Raw genomic sequence first — 20365 nt, 5'->3', positions numbered from 1 at the left:
CTAGGACAGAAAGGAACCAATGGATATGTCCAGATATGGGATTTGAAAAGTCTCACATAGTTTTCAACATAATGCTATGGAAGTAACGTTAGAAGCTGTTGGATGTCCATGTTGGACACAGACTCATAGGCCCTCTGAGGCTGGCTAAACTGGGATTCTTTGGCTGTGGTTGGTCACACAGGATGTAGGATGCTCAGATGACACTTACAATGTCGCATCTGGAGCCACTGTCTCCAGTAGTGGCACGAACCTCCATTGCCCAGTACCTGACAAATGCAGGAAAGTAAGAATGCATGACGGTGATCTTTCAAAAGTAAAAGTCACTTTTACAATAGTTAACAGTTGAGAAAACTTGCCTGTGCAGACACAAGATTCTGGCTGGCAGCCTGAGGGCACCAGTGCCAAGCCAAACTCTTGCCTGGCTTCACAGGGCTACAGCCCCAGGGCACCCTTCCCCGGAACACCCTTCCTGGAGATACTCTTCCCCAGGGCACCCTTCTACAGGCCACCCTTTCACGGGACACCTTTCCTCTAGCGTACTTTATCTTTACCAGATTGGAATGAGTGGCATGCTTGTCTGCGAACTCACAACAGGAGAAGTTCACTCTGCAATTCCATGTATTGCTGCAAAACATAAACTTTATAAACACGTTTCTCATGCAGAAGGCTGTGTGGCTAGACTGGTGCCTCTCATAAAACAAAAAGGCAGCAGCAGCAGCAGCAGCAGCAGCAGCAACAACAACAACAGCAACAAAACTAGTGTGTTCTATGACTGCTGCCAGGCCATTCATCTCACTGTGACAGAACAGGCCCTGAGACAGACACGTTCCTCCTGCCTGAAAGAGGACATGGGGATGTGTGCTTCCATCCTAACCCACAGGTAGAATGAAGGAAGGAGAACACCACTGCTAAAAGGCACTCTCAGTGTCTCCCGCTGACCTGTGTATTCCAGGAGGTTGGGGCATGCAGCAAGCAACAGGCTTTAAATTACTGAGGGTTAGAACTACTAGAATTGAGCAACCATGACAGGCTACCACATAAGAGAAAAGGATCCCAATAGTCACTGCCAGTGGAAGAACACTGTGTTCTAGAATGAAATGACATGTGAAACTAGAGATCATCATGCTCAGTAAAAGTTCAGGAAGATGATGTCACATGCTTTCTGTTATCTACAGAATTACTTGAATCATAGACCACAGAAAAATCAAGCTGGTGCTGACCTGGAAGTTTCATTCCTGCTGTCTAGCTTTCATAGTGTTGGAAGGTGCTATGCACACTTATAGGAAATAAAATTATTATTGCACCAATATTACCCAGCTGTGAATCCTGTGAGCTACAATAAAAGCCAGACTGGTAAGACATGCCCCCTGTGCAATAGCGGCATGAAAGTCATGGGAGTTACCAACCACTTTCTTATTGGATTCAATGCCCGTTACACAAGACTAAACCCACATCTCACACCACTGTCACTGGCCTAGACAGTTAATAGGCCCTAGGGGGAAACTAATACTATTATTTTGCTAAACAGACATATCATTAAACTGACTCCTAATGACCTATCATTATAGACACAGAGTAATGCATCTCTCAACATTCATCAGAAAAGCTTCCTTTTTTAGTAGATAGTGATTGACACAGAGACCCATGACTGGTCCAAGTTCATAGCAGAAGAGACTGTGGGGTACTCATTCCTAAATGGGGCATTATATTACACCCCTCCTCTAAGATCTCAAGGATCATCATGGAAGAAGGGACAGAAAGATTGTAAGAATCAGAGGTGGTGAACGACTATAAGGAAACTGTATTTTGGATGCAGCAGGGTAGCGGCACATATGAATTTAGCAGCTGTGACAGCAACCATACTTCAGTGGAAAGCCCCACATGATAAAGTACATGAACAGCACAAATTGTATTTGATATATTTTTTAAAAGAGGATACATATTTGCTTGTGTAGGAAAGGGGTTATGGATCTGGGAAGAGTTGGGGAAGGGAATGATTATAATTAAAATACATTGTAAAAATTCTCATAGAACTAATAAAAATTTCAGCTAAAGAAAGAAAAAAAATATATGGAAGTATCTAGGGGGATAAGTTTGGGGAAGGAGGGCTCTGAGGTAAGGAATAAAGGGAGGCTAATAGAAAGGAAATGAAAACATTGCATGTTTTCTCTTATATATGAATCTACATGTAAGTATATGCATCATTTAGGGAGTGGCATGGTGCCAACAGAAGGGTAATAGGTAGAAATGAGCAAAGACAATTATAAACATGTATAAAATGTCAGAAAGAAACATTATTTTGTACACTCACTAAAAATTTTTAGTAAAAAAGTGAAATGGCAATATTATATAAGCAATCTTCAAGGGAATCATTAGTTAAAAATTATTAAATACCAGCCAACTGAGTCCATGATCACTAAAAATTTTTAGTCCAAAAAATGAAATAGCAATATTATATAAGCAATCTTGGAGGGAATCATTAGATTAAAAACTGTTAAAATACCAGCCAACTGGGTCCATGAAATTCTTTAGAATTTACACACTTAAGCTAACCTGATTTAACATTGTCTCTGACTAACTCAGGAGAGACATCACACTGACTGTCATTCGGGCTGTTTCTTGGAATGACAGACTGATTTATTCAGGACACAGCCTTGCCATCTCCACATTTTTCTTCCAAGAGAAGAGGAGGGTTGAGAAGCCAAGGACCTGGTCCTGGCAGGACCGAATTTCTAGCCTTGGCTTGGAATAGGTCCAGGGGCAGATGGGCCTGGCCTGGAACTGCAGACCCAACCAGAGGCAGCTGGAGATGGTCCTGCATGGTTGGCAGACACCAGGAGAAGGAGGTCCTTAATACAAGTCCCAAGGAAGCCAGTTAAAAACTAAGACAAATAGAGCCTGGCATTTGCTCTGATGATGGAGGCTGTCCGACAATGAGCTTGCCTATCCAGCTTGGAGTGTTTCTCTGTGGTCTCTTCAGAGCTGGGCAGCTTGTACAGAGATCTACAGGGAAGGGAAAGAGGAGCAGGGAAAGGCATGCTCTATGGGCACAGGAGGGTTCCTGTGGTGTGATCAGCTGGCTCTGTTGGGCAATTAATCTTTGAGGAGGGCAGGGTATTCCCAGTTGCCTAGTCATGGCTCTGAATAGGTCCCCTTGGCAATTAACCTCAGGACAACTTTCTCTCCTGGATGTATGTCTTGGCTTCTGTCCTCTTCCAAACATCCCACCGACACATGGCCAAACCCTACCTGCTCCTTATGACTCATGCCAAGTATCCCTAATCCCACAGACTCTGCCACCTGCATCTCTGGACTGAAGATGTCTGTCTTCCCTCCTCTCTCCCTGAGATCTGTAGTCTGTCCCTTCCCAAGTGTCTCCTTGTCTTTTCATTTAGAGCACAGCTGCTCTCCCCCCTGAATGTAAGTGTGTGAGTATGGGACACACCATCCCCAGCCTCTCAGTGACCCCACCTCTCAGTGTTCCCATCTTCTCAGTGTTCCCAGCCTCTCACTGTCCCTAGCCTCTCAGTGCTCTGAGCCATTCGTCACACATTTGATGCATGGCTCTTGCCTCCTGAATCACATGCATTTAGTTTAACTTGGAGAAAGAAAGGCTCCGATGACACTGGGCTAGTGTCACACGTCCCTGGACTTAGCACATGGCGGCTATCGTGTATTTGACTAACTGATGCTCAGTTCCTGAACACTGAGTAGGTGGTGACACAAGCTTCAGGCAGGTGAACAGAGGAGTAAACAGAATAAAGAGTGTGTAGAACAATGAACAGTGTGGCACGGGTAGCCAATATGCTGCAGCACAGTTCATGTGACACTATGTGAAGTTATAGTGTTTCACAGCTCTGCTGTGCTCCAGTGAAGGTACCATGGTCTGAATGCATACATCTCCCTTTAGTTCATGTGTAGAGACCCTGACCAACAAAGCAACCTGAGAGTGGTGCCTTTCCAAGGTTGAAAAGTAAGACTTTGCTACCATATGAGGACAAAAGAGAAGACAGAGACCAACAGGTCAGGGAGAGTCTCGGAAGAGCTGCCCAGAAGCTGTCAGAAGGCCTGACCTCAAGTTTCCAGCCTCCAGGCCTGTGGACAAAGATGCCTAGCCTGCAGAATTCTGCTCTATCAGCTGGTTGCCTAGGAAGTTACAGGAACTGTGCACACGAGCAGAGCCTCTGCTCTGAGCCTCCACAGTGTCCTGCATCATTAAGCTGACAGTGTCACCATGCTGCCTGTTTGCATATAATGCAGATGTGGCATCTTGGTTAGAATCTACAGCTCCAAATGGCCTGAGGCTGCAGGTGACAGAAGCTGTCACCCTGTAAGAATGACAGCCAGCAGCCCAAGGCAAGAAGCTCAGACACTGAATTCTTGGACCAGAAAAGTGTGGGAACAACCATTTGACTTGGTGACAGTGGCTGGTCATCTGTGGCTCCACCTCAGAATGTCAGGAAGACTGCCAGTGGTCTAGCAAGCACACAGCACCAGCCAGCGTGCACCATACCATGGAAACAATTGTAAGCATCAGGTCTGAGTTCATTCACTGAAACATGGTCCAGATGGTTCATAGCAGGCCTGACTCTGCTGGCTATTGGGATCACAGCCACACCATCACCTGGTCTTCTAGTTCAGGCCCATCCCCACACTTGGGCAAAATTCCTGTACCCAGTACCAACAGGGTGTCATCTCTGAGATGGCAGCACTATCCAACAATGACAATTCCATATCTTACCAGTTGTATTTGTGTGCCCCATATCTGATTGTGACAGTGTGGCCTCTAGCTGCTTCTTGCTACCAAGTTCTTTGATGTGTTACAAGACGGGATTGTGCCATGTGACTGTTCCCTAAGAAGATGCTTTTTAGCATCAGATGCCGATGCTGGAACATCCCCAAAACGTTGGAGAGAAATGCCAAAGATTTCTCTAGACATGCGTGTTTCCTTTTATGGAGAGCTGACATGGGAAGCCAAGCTTCCCAACTCAGTGGACCTGAGTTCCCGGCTAGCTGCCACTGTCTTGCTGTATGGCTAGATGGCTCCAGCAGAGGCTGTGACACCGAAGCTCTTAGTTGCTCACACTGGTTCCACAGAACAACTCCAAATGAACCCAGAATTCTTCTCACTTGCATGAAACAAGACTCAGATGGATTCGATCAGACAGGCGAGAAACTGAAGCTCCCAGACGGAGGGATTTTCCCAAGGTCACACTGATATAAAGAAGTAGAAGGGACTTGAGTTCTAAGGCAGACACCCCTCAACAGCATCCCCCTGGGAAGCTGACATTTCTGAGAATGAATCTCTTTTCATTTTTAACACACAGTGTTCCTCTGAGTGTTCCATTCGCCCACTGTGCCAGCGAAAGGCCTCATTTGTTTTAGGTGTTCCATGCTAAATAGTAACACAGAATAAATATCAATTTAGGCTGACTTTCCAACCCCTAGAGGCCAATGCTTCCAATTGATTTCTGACTTCCCTAGGTTTCTTTATAGCAGCAGTGAAGCATTTCATGGAATTCTATGAGGAATTTTCATGTCAAGTTTCAACCAAAATCTCTCAACAGAAGTGATGCCAGACTTCTAACTTGTGTTTTCTTTTTCTTTCTTTCTTTCTTTCTTTTTTTTTTTTTTGTTTTTTTCAAGACAGGGCTTCTCTGTGTAGCTTTGTGCCTTTCCTGGTATTCATGCTGTAGCCCAGGCTGGCCTCGAACTCACAAAGATCCGCCTGCCTCTGCCTCCCGAGTGCTGGGATTAAAGGCGTGTGCCACCACCGCCCAGCCTAACTTGTGTTTTCATATGGCAGGCCCACCTTATGTTTTTCAGAATTTGGGACACAGAGGTTTCCATTCATCTTGGTCTCTTTTAAATGATGTCAGTAGGCCATGGTATTACTATGACTCTCAAGACATGCTGACAACTTAATGAAAAGTAACGGCCACCAACTCTAAACTTACATGTCACTCCTGCCTAAGGCCTGCCTTATGTGACAATCTGTGGTTTTCTCTTGGGCAAGGCAATGCAATTTAGCCCCTTAGGAGCCAGACTTAAAGAGTTAGACATTTCTGGTTGGCCAGAAATTATAGTGTCTGAAGGCCACTATAAGGCTATTATAATATGATCCTGTCATGGTTACAGGAATTTCTACAAAGAGTCCCCTTCCCTGAACACCTTATAGGTGAGGACAGGAGGCATTCATGTACAAGTCACCTGAGAAGTGAATGGCACATAGCACAATAGAAATGTGAGCTAAACAACCTTCCAGGGCCTGAGGGATGCTCAGTGGTTAGAGCACTTGTTTTCGAGCAAGAGGACCAGAGTTTAGATCTGCAGAGCTCATATACATGTCAGGTGAGTGTGGCAGTCTGCCTTCAATTCCAGCCTCACCTTGGAAGGTAGCGATGAATCCATGGAGCAAGCTGGCTAGCTAGTCAGACTGGTAATACAGGTGGGTGAGCTCTGGGTTCCATTGAGAGACCCTTTCTCAAGGAATAAAGTGGAAGAATGAGGAAGGCTGCTGACATCAACTGTGTCCCCACACGCACACAGGAGCCCCCAGACAAGAAGGGGCCGATCTGTGAGGAGTTGGGGGAGGACTGGGGGTGAATATGATCACAATACATTATATTTATGTATGCAATTCTCAAATAATTAATAAAATATGAAAATAAAAAGAAGTACAAAGGTTTTGGAACCCTCTCCTACTGGGCTGCCTCATCCAGCCTTAATAGGAAAGGAGGTTCCTAGTCTTACTGCATTTTGATATACTTTGGCTGGATGATATACATGGGGGGCCTGCCCTTTTCTGAAGAGAAAGGAGGAGGGGTGGATGATAGTGGCTGGGGGTGAGAGGGGAGGTTGGGGAGGGACTAGGAGGAGAGGAGGAAGGATAGGTAAACTGATCAGGCTAGAAAAAAATTAATTGATTGATTGATTAAAAAAACAAAAGGGATTTCCATTTTTCCATTCAAGGCTATAATAAAAAGATTAAAAATATGTAAAATTCACATGTATATTTGATTGCACCATCCTATTGTCAATCTTGCATTTAGATTAGCCCTTGATTAGAAAGTAGCAGGCAATTATTGTGACCACATTGGCAAGATAACACAGAAAACCAAGTTCGTCAGAATATATTCCATTCCATGTACCTACAGTAGCAAGGAGCCAAGTCTAGTCCTGAAATAAACACCAAGGTTTCACAGTAAATTTTTCTTTTAGCACCATGACATTTAAACACTGCCACCCATTTTAAAATTCCCACATTTCTCCCCAAACTAACCTATAAATAAAAGTGCAAGAGGAGAACCCTATGGGCCCAGAGATCCTACTACACTCCACACTCCACACTCCTGGGTGTGCTGATTCTCTCTGCTCCCATTCAGAGACAACATCAGGTTTTTGTAATGTTCTAGGGATGTCTGTGGTGGTATTGTGTTCCCCAAAATATTGTGTACCCTAATAAACTTATCTGGGGTCAGAGAACAGAAAAGCCACTAGATACTTAGGCTAGAAAATGGTGCCACTCACGCCTTTAATCCTAGCCTTCTAGAGGCAGAAATCCCTCTGGATCTCTGTGAGTTCAAGGCCACATTGGAAACAGCCAGGCATGTGACACATGCCTTTAATCCCAGAAAGTGAGCCTTTAATCCCAGGGAGTGATGATAGAAAGGAAAGATATGTAAGGCGTGAAGACCAGAAACTAGAAGCTTTTAGCTGGTTAAGGTTTCAGGCTTTGAAGCAGCAGTTCAGCTGAGATTCATTTGGATAAGGATTCAGAGGATAAGGACTCCAGTCTGAGGAAACAGGATCAGCTGAGGAACTGGTGAGGTGAGGTAGCTGTGGCTTGTTCTGTTTCTCTGATCTTCTATCATTCACCCCAATAACTGGCCTCAGGTTTGATTTTATTAATAAGAACTTTTAAGATTCCTGCTACAGATGTCCCAACTGAAGCATACACCTGGGTCAAGCTCAGGGGATATGGATACTTGGGGCTGTACCACCTGCCTCTGTTTGCAGACACTTGTCTGGGATGGCCATCTTGAATTATTTCCAGCTACTTTGTGGACTGGGATCTACTGTGAGAGTGTCTTAGTTTCTCTCCAGTGTTGCAGAGGGTTTCCCATGAGAGAAAGACAGTTGGAATCTATTTCTAAAAGAAGCCTGAAGTACATTATGATAGTCTGTTAGAATCCAGTTCCCATTTTTCAGAAAAGACCAGGAGCCAGCCCTAATGAACCTCATCAACTCATTTCCAAGGCAGAAGGAAGCTGTCCCTAGGTGTCATGCCCATCTTTTTTGGAGAGCATAAGCCATCCCTCTGGCACTTTACAGGGGGACTTATCTGCACTTAATTACACAATGGGGAAAATGCTTATGCAATGGTGAAATGATGAATTCTAAATGTGGACCAGGCTTCAAGAGCATCTAGGATAGAAACAAACCAAGGAGAATGTGGCTGCTCTCCATGATCTTCATCTTGGACCAACATGGTTCTTTAAATGGGACTGTAGAGGTTGAACTCATGGCTTTCCACTCACAGACAGAATACAGGAAATCCTTGAGCCCTTTCCTCTACTCCCCTCCCCACCATCATTAGGAAGAGTTTTAACTGAGGTCATATAGTAATCAAGTGGCATCTACTATCATGCTTCCTAATGTAGTTCTCATTTATAAACATCTTACTGATGTATGTCATGATCGCAGTTCAGAACTTGGGGAGAGGGTTTCCTTTTAACTAGAGTCGGCATAGGAAAAGCCAAGTGGATCCATGCATCTCTACATTGGAATAAGTGTTTCAGTTAATTGTGATAGGCAGACCACTGTCTCACAGGGATGGCTCTACCATGATTCCCAGAGTCTGGAAATCCATGGTATTTCATGGAAAAGAAAATTAAGGAGCACATGAAATTAACATTCCTTGTCACCAGGCCTCAAAATAGAAAATTAACCTGATTTTTTCATGGGACCAATGAAGTTATAGAGGTATTGGCTGTTTGCAAAAGCAAGGAGGCTTCAGAGGGACACAGCTGACTATTGCTGGCTCTGAAAAAGAACGTGGGCAGCCTCTGGAAGTGCGGGAGAGGAGGATAGACTTACTGAGAGCCTCTACGTAGAACCAAGCCGGCACATCTTGACTGGATCTGAGGGAAGCCCACCTCAGACTTGCCAGCTTCAGAGTGTAGGCAAATGAACGTGTGTTTAGTGGCAGTCCCAGTGGCAGGAGGGAATATACTCATCAGCTATTGGGTTTTATTTTTTCTCTGTGTGTGCACATGCATGTTCAGGGACACATGCATGTGTATGTGCAATGGATGTAGAGGCCAGGGGATAGCCTTGGGTGTTGTTCCTTGGGCACTGTCATATATATATATATATATATATATATATATATATATATATATATATATATATATATATTACCTCTCTCTCTCTCTCTCTCTCTCTCTCTCTCTCTCTCACACACACACACACACACACACACACACACACACACCGATATCTATCTATCTATCTATCTATCTATCTATCTATCTATCTATCTATATCTATATCTATATAGATATAGATATAGATATATATAGATATAGATATATACATCTCAGCTGGACAGGGAGCCTTGGGGTCCTTCTGTCCTCATGCCACTAGCATTGGCCTTACAAACACACACCACCACACCACACCTATCTCTTTTTACAGGGATCTGAGGGGTGAATTTAGCATCTCATATTTCTAAGGCAAGTACTTACCCACTGAGCTATCTCCTGGCCCACCAGGGAGTTCCACTGGACAGCTCCCTCTGTTCAGGGACCAAAGCTCTAGCCTGTTCAAGAGATGCAAATGTGACTTGGTCTCTACCTGCCGTGAATATGAAGAATCCTTGTCTGTGGCATATCTGGGTTCCACATCTTCATGCATGACTCAGGATGGGACAGGACAGTGCAGAATATTACTTTTTTTGTTTGTTTTCATTTTTGGAGCTGAGGATCGAACCCAGGGCCTTGGGAGCGCTCTACCACTGAGCTAAATCCCCAACCCAAGAATATTACTTTTAAAGTCCTTTTGGAGGAGTGTAAGCATCTTTTCAAACAGTCCACATTGGCGGGGAAGGCAGTATCAATTTCCTCCCATGGAAAGAATGTTGAGAACAGAGGGTCATAAACCAATTCAAGGAGGAGTCCATGGAGGAGAGGGAGGAGCTCACTGTGACTCAACCTCTGCTTCCTTCAGGTTTTTCCCATAACAGGAGGGATTAGTGTGAAGTTTGGGAAATTCTACCAGCACTTTCGAGTGACTTGTTGATCTGTATACTGGCGTATTAAAGAGAAAACTAACTCACACTCAACAGTTCTATTTAAACTTGGCTTTAAAGAATGCACTCAAAGTCCTCAGCTACACTGCAAAACACAATTAATTTGTACAAGTGATTAAGGGAGGCAGCTTTCAATTTTCCAATTCATTAATCATTGCAGACATGCCTGTTGCCAATAAAGCTGTGCTTTGACAATGTGGTTTATTGCGTTCATTTTTCTGTGTTCTCTAGTTATTGAGAGATGACAAAACCTGTTTACAAACATAGAATAACAGGTGGCAAACTCCAGTCAGGCCCTATGGGTTCTTTCTCAAGGAGACCTGAGCTCTGGGATCTAAGACTTGAACACTGAGTTCTAGGATGCTCCTTTTCTTCGTTGGTTCAACAACTGGCTAGTTCCACAACCTGTTGCCTGGAGTGATTGGTGGTGGCAGCTTCCTGGTGTTCTAGCTTTAGAATGTTCCACAACTCCTTAAAACACTGAATGAAGCTGGGAGTGGTGACTAACACCTTTAACCTCAGCACTTAGGAAGATGCACATTTGAGGGCAACCTCGGCTACATACTAAGTTCTAGGCCAGATTAGATTACAGAGTAAGGGCTGGAGAGATGACTCAGAGCTGTTACACAGAGAAACCCTATCTGGGGGACAGGGGGAGTTATAAAATTTGTTGTGGGTCTGGGGAATAATGCAATGATAGAGCCTTCAGATTGAGGCACAGCACCACAACAAATAAATAATAGAGCAGGGTGGTGGTGGCTCATGCCTTTAATCCCAGCACTCAGGAGGCAGAGGCAGGCAGATCTCCGTGAGTTCAAGGCCAGCCTGGGCTACAGAGTGAGCTCCAGGAAAGACGCAAAGCTGCACAGAGAAACCCTGTCTCAAAAAACCAAAACAAACAAACAAAGAAAAAAACAAATAAATAATAGAATCAGTAGCTAGACATAGGGGCTCATGCCTTTAATCCCAGCTCTCAGGAGGCAGATCTCTAAATTCAAGGCCATCATGATCTACAGAGGGAGTTCAAGAACAGCCAGGACTACGCAGAGAAACTCTGTCTTAAAAAACAAAAATAAACAAATAAAATCTGAAAAAAAAGATTACAGAGTAAGACTGACTAAACACAAAAAGAGGGGCTGGAGAGATGGCTCTGTGGTTAAGATAGCTTCTGCTCTTGCAGAGGACCAGATTTGGTTCCTAGCACCCACCATGGTGGCCAACAACTGTCTATAACTTCAATTCCAGGGGATCCAATGCCCTATTTGGCTTCTGTGGGTATTGTCTACATGTGAGATATATATGTGTGTGTGTGTGTGTGTGTGTGTGTGTGTGTGTGTGTGTGTGTATACATATGTATATATATGCATACACATCACACATACATATAAAATAAAATTAAATAATTCTTAAAAGAATTTTAATGCCTGTCAGGCTTAGTGATACATGTCTTAATCCTAACATACAGGATGAGGTAGGCAGATCTCTGTGAGTTCAAAGCCAGCTTGGTCTACATAGCAAGTTTACCAGTCCAATCAGGGTTACACAGTGAGCCCCATCTCAAAAAAGGTAATGACTGATTATTGAAAATACTCGAAAAGGGAGCTAAATGAGAATGTAAAGTTCCATGGAGTATAAAGTTAATGCTTTATATTTCTCACATAATAATAATTATCCCAAACTAAATATATTTCTAATGTAGCTTCAAAACATGGGCTTGAGTAATACTCCATATTTCACTTTAGGAAGCAACCAAGGCTCATCAGTAGAAGATGGTGCCTCTGAACAAAAAGGACCACAAACCATTTGCTACATACAACCCCACTCTTCACATTTCAGTGCTGTGATTCAACATGGCTTATCTTGGTATCAAATGCAATATGTAACAGGCTTCCTAGCAACAGCCTGTGATCTCTGAGCAAATGCAGAGAGGGCTGGAGGCAGAGGCATCACACAGGAAGTTGGAGGAAAATGAATCCCCTGAGAGGCATATGCAAGTGTATTCAAACACACAGGAGAAACTGACCAGGGAGGAAGGGAGGGCAAGGGTGAGGATGCCCAGGGTAGCTTTGAGGTGACTCCAAGGACTTCTCCAGAACCCTTTTCTCCACCTTTGTCAAGAGTGTACAAAAATCACTGAGCCCTAAACTACAGAATCATGTGTTCAAGTGCAGATTCTACATAAGCATTGGACCAGGTGCCTCAATATTAAGAGTGACTTATAATCAAAATTTAAAAACACATCAAGAAATTCAGTTCATCCTGAATTAAGCAGCATTTACAGATGACTTGGTGTGCATGGGTGACTCTGGCTTGTGTGGTGGGATTTCTGAAAGATTGGTTAAACAGATCTAGTGAGTGATTGACACTGGGGAAGGACCACTGCCACCATCCGGCACGCACTGAAGAACTAAAGAGCATATCAAGTGCTTTCACAACCAGACAGGCGTGAAGGATGCCACTCCAGGTCCATCTCTGAAACGTTTTAACTAAACTCCAGAGACTCTTCTTTTAAAAGGTCATTTAAGCTTTAATGAGAAAGGTAGTGAGGGATGCCCTTGGTGACCTGGAAGGGAATATCTGGTCTTTGAAGTAGCTGTTTGGATGAATCTTGCACAAAGCCAGGCGGGGGGCATTCTGGTATCTAAATTCCTGCAGGCAAGCCTTGTAGAAGTCTCACTATGTAAGGGTGAACTACAAATCTTCATGTTGTTTTCATTCATTTATTTCTTTATAAAGAGAAAGAATTGTAGCAATCAGCATGCTTCCCCATGTGTGAAACAGTGCCTTTAATGAGTTTTAATCTAGCAAATGAGTCAGGCTCTAAGGGAAAACACTAAACTTAATTTTTTTAAAAGGAAAGGAACGAAGTTTTGCACTCTGTGGGACTTTGGTGCTTATTAGTGGTAGAATTAAAAGTCTATTATATTAGTAATGTAGAATCCATTTTGTTCTTAACACCCATTGAGTAAAGATACTTAAGTGAAAATAGATGTTTAGTTATTTAGTTACAACTAACCTCACCTCTTTACCTAACACAGATCATGCCAGAAAGTTACAAGACAAAAGAAGAGTATATCACATCGGTTACTATCAAATACACGTGCACAGCACCAAAAGACTCACACCATTTAATCTGTTTCAGGGATGAAAAATATACCTAGCAAAATATTGGTCCTGATATATCTCCACCCAAGAAGATGCTTGTTTTTCTGTTGCTGTGATACAAGACCCAGGCAAGTGAAGGGTAAAGAGTCTATTTTAGCTCACAGTTCGAGGCACAGTCCGCCATGGTAGGGAAGTCAAAGTAGTGGGGTCATGAAGCAGCTGGCTATATCACATCCACAATCAGGAATCATAGAGGGATTAATGATGTACTCAGATCATCTAGTATATGGTTCAGGTTCCCAGCCCAGGGAATGATGATACTCACAGTGGGTAGGTCTTCCCCATTCAATTAACCTAATCAAGAAAATCCTCCACAGACATGTCCAGAAGCCTGTCTCCCAGATGGTTTTAGAGCTCATCAAGTTAGCAGTTGAGATTAACCATCACAATATTTGGGCCAGTTCGTGCTTGTTTATTAGAATTAAAGAGTCCCAGGAACTTCATTATGCTTTCTTCAGGTTCTACCACTAACAGCTGTCAGGGTGCAATACGTTTCTACCCTGAGTCCCTTGAGCCTCAGCTTCTGCATACTGCCCCACAAAGACATCACCGAGACACATTTGAAGCTAACCTGAAGCCATGTGACCTCACTCATAGCTCACACTCAGCACGGTGTCGTATCACAGTTTCTCTTCACAGATGTGCTCCTCTTCCCCCTTCAAAGGATCAGTTAGCAAGGAGATAGGCACTGATGACTACATTATGAGATTTTTGCGTTCCTTTCACTCAAGCTATTCCTGCCTGCCCTTATTTTCAGTGTGAATGCTGAAGTGTGATAGTCTTGCATGCTTTCCCTGTCTCCCAGCTCAAGGAAAGCACAGACTTTTGAAACCAGTACCTTGGAGAGCGACTAGACCCCTCAAGGTTTGTCATGAAGCAATCTAGTCCCACTGGTTGGCAGATACTGATCACAATACCACAGGCCCCAGTGATCTCAAGACACAGAGGTCAGCACTCTGGGCAAATGGTTGACCCTGGAGCCACAAGACAGAAGACACAGCCGGGAGTATCCTGTGTACCAGAAAGGCAGTACTCAGAAGGAAGCTGGTCAGAGACAACCCAGAAGCACCTTCAGGGATCAGGACTCGAACCATTTCAGCAATAACATGATCAACAGAAATGGGCTAGAAGGAAAAGCTTAAACACATAGGTCTACATTCACAGGCAGGTAGAAGTTTTCTAGGGCTGCCATAGTAGTGTCTTAAACAACACACAGGTATCTTCTCACATTTTCAGACTCACAGTCCAAGATCAATGTGTCAGCAGGACTGGCTTCTGAGCCCTCTTCCCTTGGCTTCTAGGCTTCCCCATCCTTTTGTTTGGCTCCTAATATTCCCTTATATGGATAACAATCAGATTAAGTTTCATTCTAATGACCTTATTTAATCATATTTATATCCTCCAAGTCCGTAACTCAAGTATAGTCATTTGTGAGGTCTGGGGGCATCAGGTCATAAAGTCAGCAGAGAGGGGGCAGGATACAACACAGTCCTAGTTATACTGATATATGGAAATAATCCAAGGTCAGAAAAAGCCAAGAAAGTCTGAGATATTAACCACATAGCAGAGGATGCTGGGAAGATGGGTCAACCAAATGCTGTACAGTTATCAGGATTCTGTCTGGCACACGAAGGAGACATTAATGGAAAGTCTGGCAATATCCAAATCGAGCCTGGAGTTTAGTTTAGAGCTGGAGAACAATGTCAGTGTCATAGTTGTGACTTGTGCCACGGGAAAGTAAGATGCTATGATAAGGGGAAGGTAGGGGGTTTACAACTTTTTATCCTCTCTTAGAAACTTTTCTATAAACCTAAAAATATTGCAAAATTAAAATGTATTTTAAAAAGCCAATAACCACCAAAACTTCATATTAAGATTTGACCCAAAGACTCAAGCAAGAATCACTTTGATTTCTCAATGCTGATCTCAGGAAGACCCCAACAGGGCATCGTGAAGCCAGACCAACTTCTCAAGTTATAAATTTGTTGGCACCAAAGCTCTGCACATACACACTGAGCATTCTGGAAAACTCTTTATCATTAAAAGAAGTCTGTGTCATCTCAATTTTCTTTTTTGTTTGTTTTTGTTGTTATTATTGTTTGTTTGTTGGAGACTGAGTCTCACTTTGTAGACCAGGCTGGCCTTGAACTTAGAGAAACCCACCTGCCTCCGTCTCTGCCTCCTGAATGCTTGGTCTTTCTTAAAAATCAAGGTTTGCTTAACATGATCTTTTGCTAGCTTGAAGAGAACCTTGCATACACATGAGGACAGCTCTGCTACACCAGAACTCAAAGCAGCCAATGGGGCGGCAAATGTGTCTCAGATGCTCAGTGTGCCCAGGCTTGTTTTCAGCAGTTTTTCAGTTCATTTAACCATTGGCACAGCCTTTTCAGTCCCATGCCGCTACCATCACTAATTAGGGAAATCAAGAGATGGAGCACACATCTTGTGTAAGGTTGCCTGGTTGTAGTTAGTAAGACACCAACCCAACACTATAAACTTGTCAGTGGATGCAGAGAATTGACCTCTACCCAAGGGTGTCACATTAGGAACAAAGGAACACAGAGACCACAGCAACCTGGGGGTGGGTCACATACTTTTCAACAAAGGCTTATGACACTGACAAAAGGAGTCACTGTTTTCACTTTTGTTGTTCTGACATAGCCTGTCTATGTAGCCCAGGTTGGCTCTGACCTTGCAATCCTCCTGCCTCAACCTTCTGAACACTGGAATTATAGAAGTGTGTCACCTCACTTGGCTAGTTTTCCCTTTTTAGTACAAAAGTTCCTAAATTTTAACTTGAGATTAAACAAACAATCAAAAAAAAATCTCCCAACCATATAGGCTAACTAAATCAACATGTCTCCCAAGACCCTAGGAGCTACAGAAAGGGGAGGGACCAAGGACAAATGTCTAAACATGGACGGGCTGTGTCATGGTGGGGAAAACATGCATCCATATTGAAGGCATCAAAGCAAAGCCATTGGCAGCTGGCTTCTTGAAGCAGTTGGATATTGAGAGGAAGTAAAGAAATGTGACAGATGAGGGGCCCACAAGTTGAGCCAGCAAGCAAGACTGAGGATCTGAGTCTGACCTTTGGGATCCACACAGTGGAAGGAGAGAACTGGCTCCTGTAAGGTATCCTCTGACCTCCCTGCATGAGCCAGGGTATGTGCTCACATCTCCAAATACACACACACACACACACACACACACACACACACACACACACACACACACACAAATAAATAAATAAATGGCAATAAAAATTAAAATAGAAATGTCTTCCTCCCCAAACTCTTCTAGAGTGAAGGGGACAGTCAAGTGTAACATACATAAAATGATTCTTGAACAATGAACTGTGAAGGTTTTGGTGATGGATTCAGAAAAGAATTTAAAGCTACACAGAAAAGACTTGGTAAAATCTCCTGAAAGGATCTTAAACTTTCAGAGGTGTGTGTGTGTGTGTGTGTGTGTGTGTGTGTGTGTGTGTGTGTGTGTGTGTTTGTGTACACCAGTTTGAGATCTCTGGCACGAACCCCTAATGCCTGAGCCCTGAAGAGGCATGCAGTGCAGAATCTTCAGCCTCCCTGCAGAGTGCAGAGATGCACGGGGGCCATAGGCTCACATGCAGGCACAGTGAGATGCTAACACTGGGCTCCTAACAGTGAGCTCCCAACACTGGGATCTTCACTGTGGCCTTTCTGAAGCTCCTAAGCTCCTGGGGCACTTGAATGAGGCTCCACTCACACAGAATGAACCATTATATCATGCTTCCTGAGTATCTTTCAGTAGGTAAGAGGAAAATATTCTTCCAGAAGCATGTGTGTCCAGCAGAGCTACACACAGACTATACGGGGAACCTTGCTCTGCATCTTGTGGCCTCTGTCTCATGCCACTTCAAGCCGGTCCAGGTAACTCCAGGGTGGCATGTGCAGCTGTCCCACTCATCTCCCATAGATCATCCTCTGCTGGGCCAGCACTTTGGTACTCTGAGTTTGCAGAGCCAGAGAGTTCAGGTAGGCAAGCAGCTCCCTGCGCCCCAGGTTACTCACCCTTTCTCTTTTGCATTTTAATGTATTCACTTTCTAGTACTCTCAGGAAAGATTTCTAGTTTGTAAGAGATGACAAACCAGGAGGAAAGAAGCTCCTGAGGGAATCCATAACACTGAACCATTGACAAAAATAAACCATTTGTTTTCATTTGGAGCAAGTGAAGTGGCTGTGAATGCACTCAACAAAACATTACTGGAAACCAAACATCCTCACCTGGTACTGGGAAACGTTCATAAAAGATGAGCCATGGGGGCCTGCGCTAATATCACCTCCCTTTTCCTTGGAGCCTGCCATATGGAGTAAGGACTGCAAACCTCAGGACGCCTGGGGCTCTGCTGACCACCAACTGTGGATGCAGCTCCTCCTGCCTACTGTGGGTTCTGAAAATGAAGTGAATGTCATATACCCACAGATGTAGGAATATTAGAAGGGAGGCCCTTATCTGTCATGCTGGGGACTGGAGAGCTCTGGACTTGAGGAATTTTCAGATTTTAGAATATTGGCTCCTATATCAGGAGCTATCTTTCAGGCTGAGCCCGAGTATAAACAGCAAATTCACTGACTTCCTACGGGCCTTGCAGATGGAGATGGGAGGCCATTTCCTCCAGTAGCCTTGGTGTTACCCGCACTTGGACTGCCACTTGTCACAGGCGGCAACAAAGTGTGGGGTTTCCTCTCTGTGGCATCACAAGGGTGCTCAAAGTGTCAGGTGTTGGAGCATTATTATGGATCCCTAGATGAGAGATGTGCAGCTGCATACACACACACACACACACACACACACACACACACATGAACATGCATAATGCATAGACACATGTCCATACAGCCACAGTGGTTGGCACATAATTGCTATTACTACTAAGCTGACAAATGACTTGAATATATATTTTATATGGCATTTTTCCTACTTAAAATGCCAACATAAACATCTGGTGCAGATTTTTGTATCTGCCTGTGCAGAATGGTATTTGCTTAGGACAAGCTTCTGGAAGAAGGCTTTGGCTGAAGCATATAGATACTTTCAGTGTTCCTTCAATACAAGCCAGACCTTCTCCAAGCATCGGCATTAGCGATGGCTCAACAGAGCACTGGGGGAAGGAGGCTACTTTACTGAAAGTTGTGGATTTTCAGAGAATCTAATAATTCAAAAAGGAAAATATCTCCTTTTGGTCTCAATTTGAATGTCTTTGATTATTGCTGTAGTTGTATGTATGTACGAGTATTCACATGTTTGAGTGTTTTAGGTGTGTGCTGTGTGTAAACTGGAGGACAACCTTAGGTGTCACTCCTTGGACGCTGTCCACCTTCTATCTTGAGAAAGGGTCTCTCCCAGGCTTAGAGCTTGTGGAGCAGGCTAGGTTGGCTGGCCAGCGAGCCCCAGAGATCTACCTGTCTCTGCCTCCCCAGCATTGTGCATGCCAGCACACCCAGCCTTTTATAAAATGTGAGTTCTGGGGATTGAACTCTCACACTTGGAAGGCCAGCACTTCATCGAGTGAACCATCTGCAGACCAGGAGTTGACACTGTTATGAGTAAAAGTCACCCACGTTTCCTCTTTCATCTCTTCACGTCTACCACTTTCATGAAGTTGGCCTTTATGACCTTTGATTCCTGTGGTTGCACTTCCAGCTCAAAGACCACCACCCCTCCCCCTACAAGCCATAAACATTTGCTTCTGGCTCTTTTATTTGTTTTTCCAGTTGGTATTTTAAAGAGTCCACATTTTTTGTCTCTATGTAACATTTATTCATCTTTCCTGACAGTTTCTTCCAATCCTTTGGAGTCCAAAACGTCCCCCCTCACTTGCACAGCTCCTGACCAGCATAGTTGTTTATGTAAGCTGTGCCGCTACCACGAGCCTGGACATATGTTGATTTACTGCTCTTTCTGAGTAGCCATTGAACTTCTATGAACAGAGCGCTGTGGGATCAGAAAGCAGCCTTGACCAGTTACCACCTGAAGTCCGGCAAGAGGAACCATACACCAGCTTCAAGATCCTCACTAAGCTCAGTCCTGTGTGCATTAAACACAACCCAGGCTAATTTTAAGCATGCATGTGATGGACTGTGAACCACACCCACATCCACAGCAAATTCTCTTGCAGCCGTTTGAAAAACAAGCAGGATTTCTTTTAGAGCAAAAGACAAAGGTGAGCGAGCCGAGTTGAGCTGGCCCGTATGCACTGCAGCTCCTGGTCTCCTAAGAAGGGGAAGGGTTGGGACCCACAACTCAATGAATACTCTGTTGTGTGGAGAACCACACCAAAGGACTACGTAAGACAGAAGCAGGATCCTCTCCATCAGGCTCACTGCCCTGTATCCCCAGAGCAGGCTCCCTTCCCAGGAGCCTGTGCAGGGCTCCTTCCCTCACAGTACGCTCCCTTCATATGCCTCACACAGGTTCAGTGGGGGACCTTTCCTTACCACCTCCTGGAAGTGACAGCACCCTATAGCTCTCAGCTTTCTAAGCCCAGGTTCCAGAGATGCTGTGACCTCCTGTGAGGATGGGAACGGGAGGGATCAGGATATGAAGGAAAGCAGCATCTGGGCCCCACCTCTTAAGCTACCTTCTCAGCTGTTCTGGCTTTCCTCTCAAATCTGCCATGCCAAAACCTTCCCCTTCTTCAGATCTCAGGAGGCATCTGTTGCAGCAACAGCCTCCCCAAGTTTCTCTCTTCTAAATTCCTACAGTGCTATATATGGTCTCTGGGAGGTTAGGGAGATCCTGTGGGCAGCAAGATGCATCCTTTCTCTGTGATGCCTATGGGTGAGGGTTGCTCCTCCAACCATGAGTGGAGTGAAGGTCATATTGGAGGCCATCAGGACATC

The 20365-nt window shown here is 44.2% G+C and overlaps 1 protein-coding gene across 6 annotated transcripts in view; it reads right to left on the bottom strand.

The window, feature by feature from the left end:
• Nucleotides 1-20365, bottom strand: part of Dpp6 (dipeptidyl peptidase like 6) — an 883656-nt gene that overhangs the window by 334231 nt on the left and 529060 nt on the right. Inside the window, exon 1 of one of the 6 annotated variants that reach the window (XM_052721911.1) lies at nucleotides 209-266. The exons of the other annotated variants lie outside the window; for them this stretch is intronic. Within the exon in view, the coding sequence (XP_052577871.1) occupies nucleotides 209-256 (48 nt within the window). The 5' untranslated portion in view covers nucleotides 257-266. Of the gene's footprint in view, nucleotides 1-208; nucleotides 267-20365 lie in introns of those variants that run through there. 6 annotated transcript variants of the gene reach the window in all.

This window comes from Peromyscus californicus, unplaced genomic scaffold, assembly GCF_007827085.1.
Source record: "Peromyscus californicus insignis strain IS unplaced genomic scaffold, ASM782708v3 Scaffold_6__1_contigs__length_162567912, whole genome shotgun sequence".
NCBI lineage: Eukaryota > Metazoa > Chordata > Mammalia > Rodentia > Cricetidae > Peromyscus > Peromyscus californicus.
This window is presented reverse-complemented; position numbering and strand designations above follow the sequence as displayed.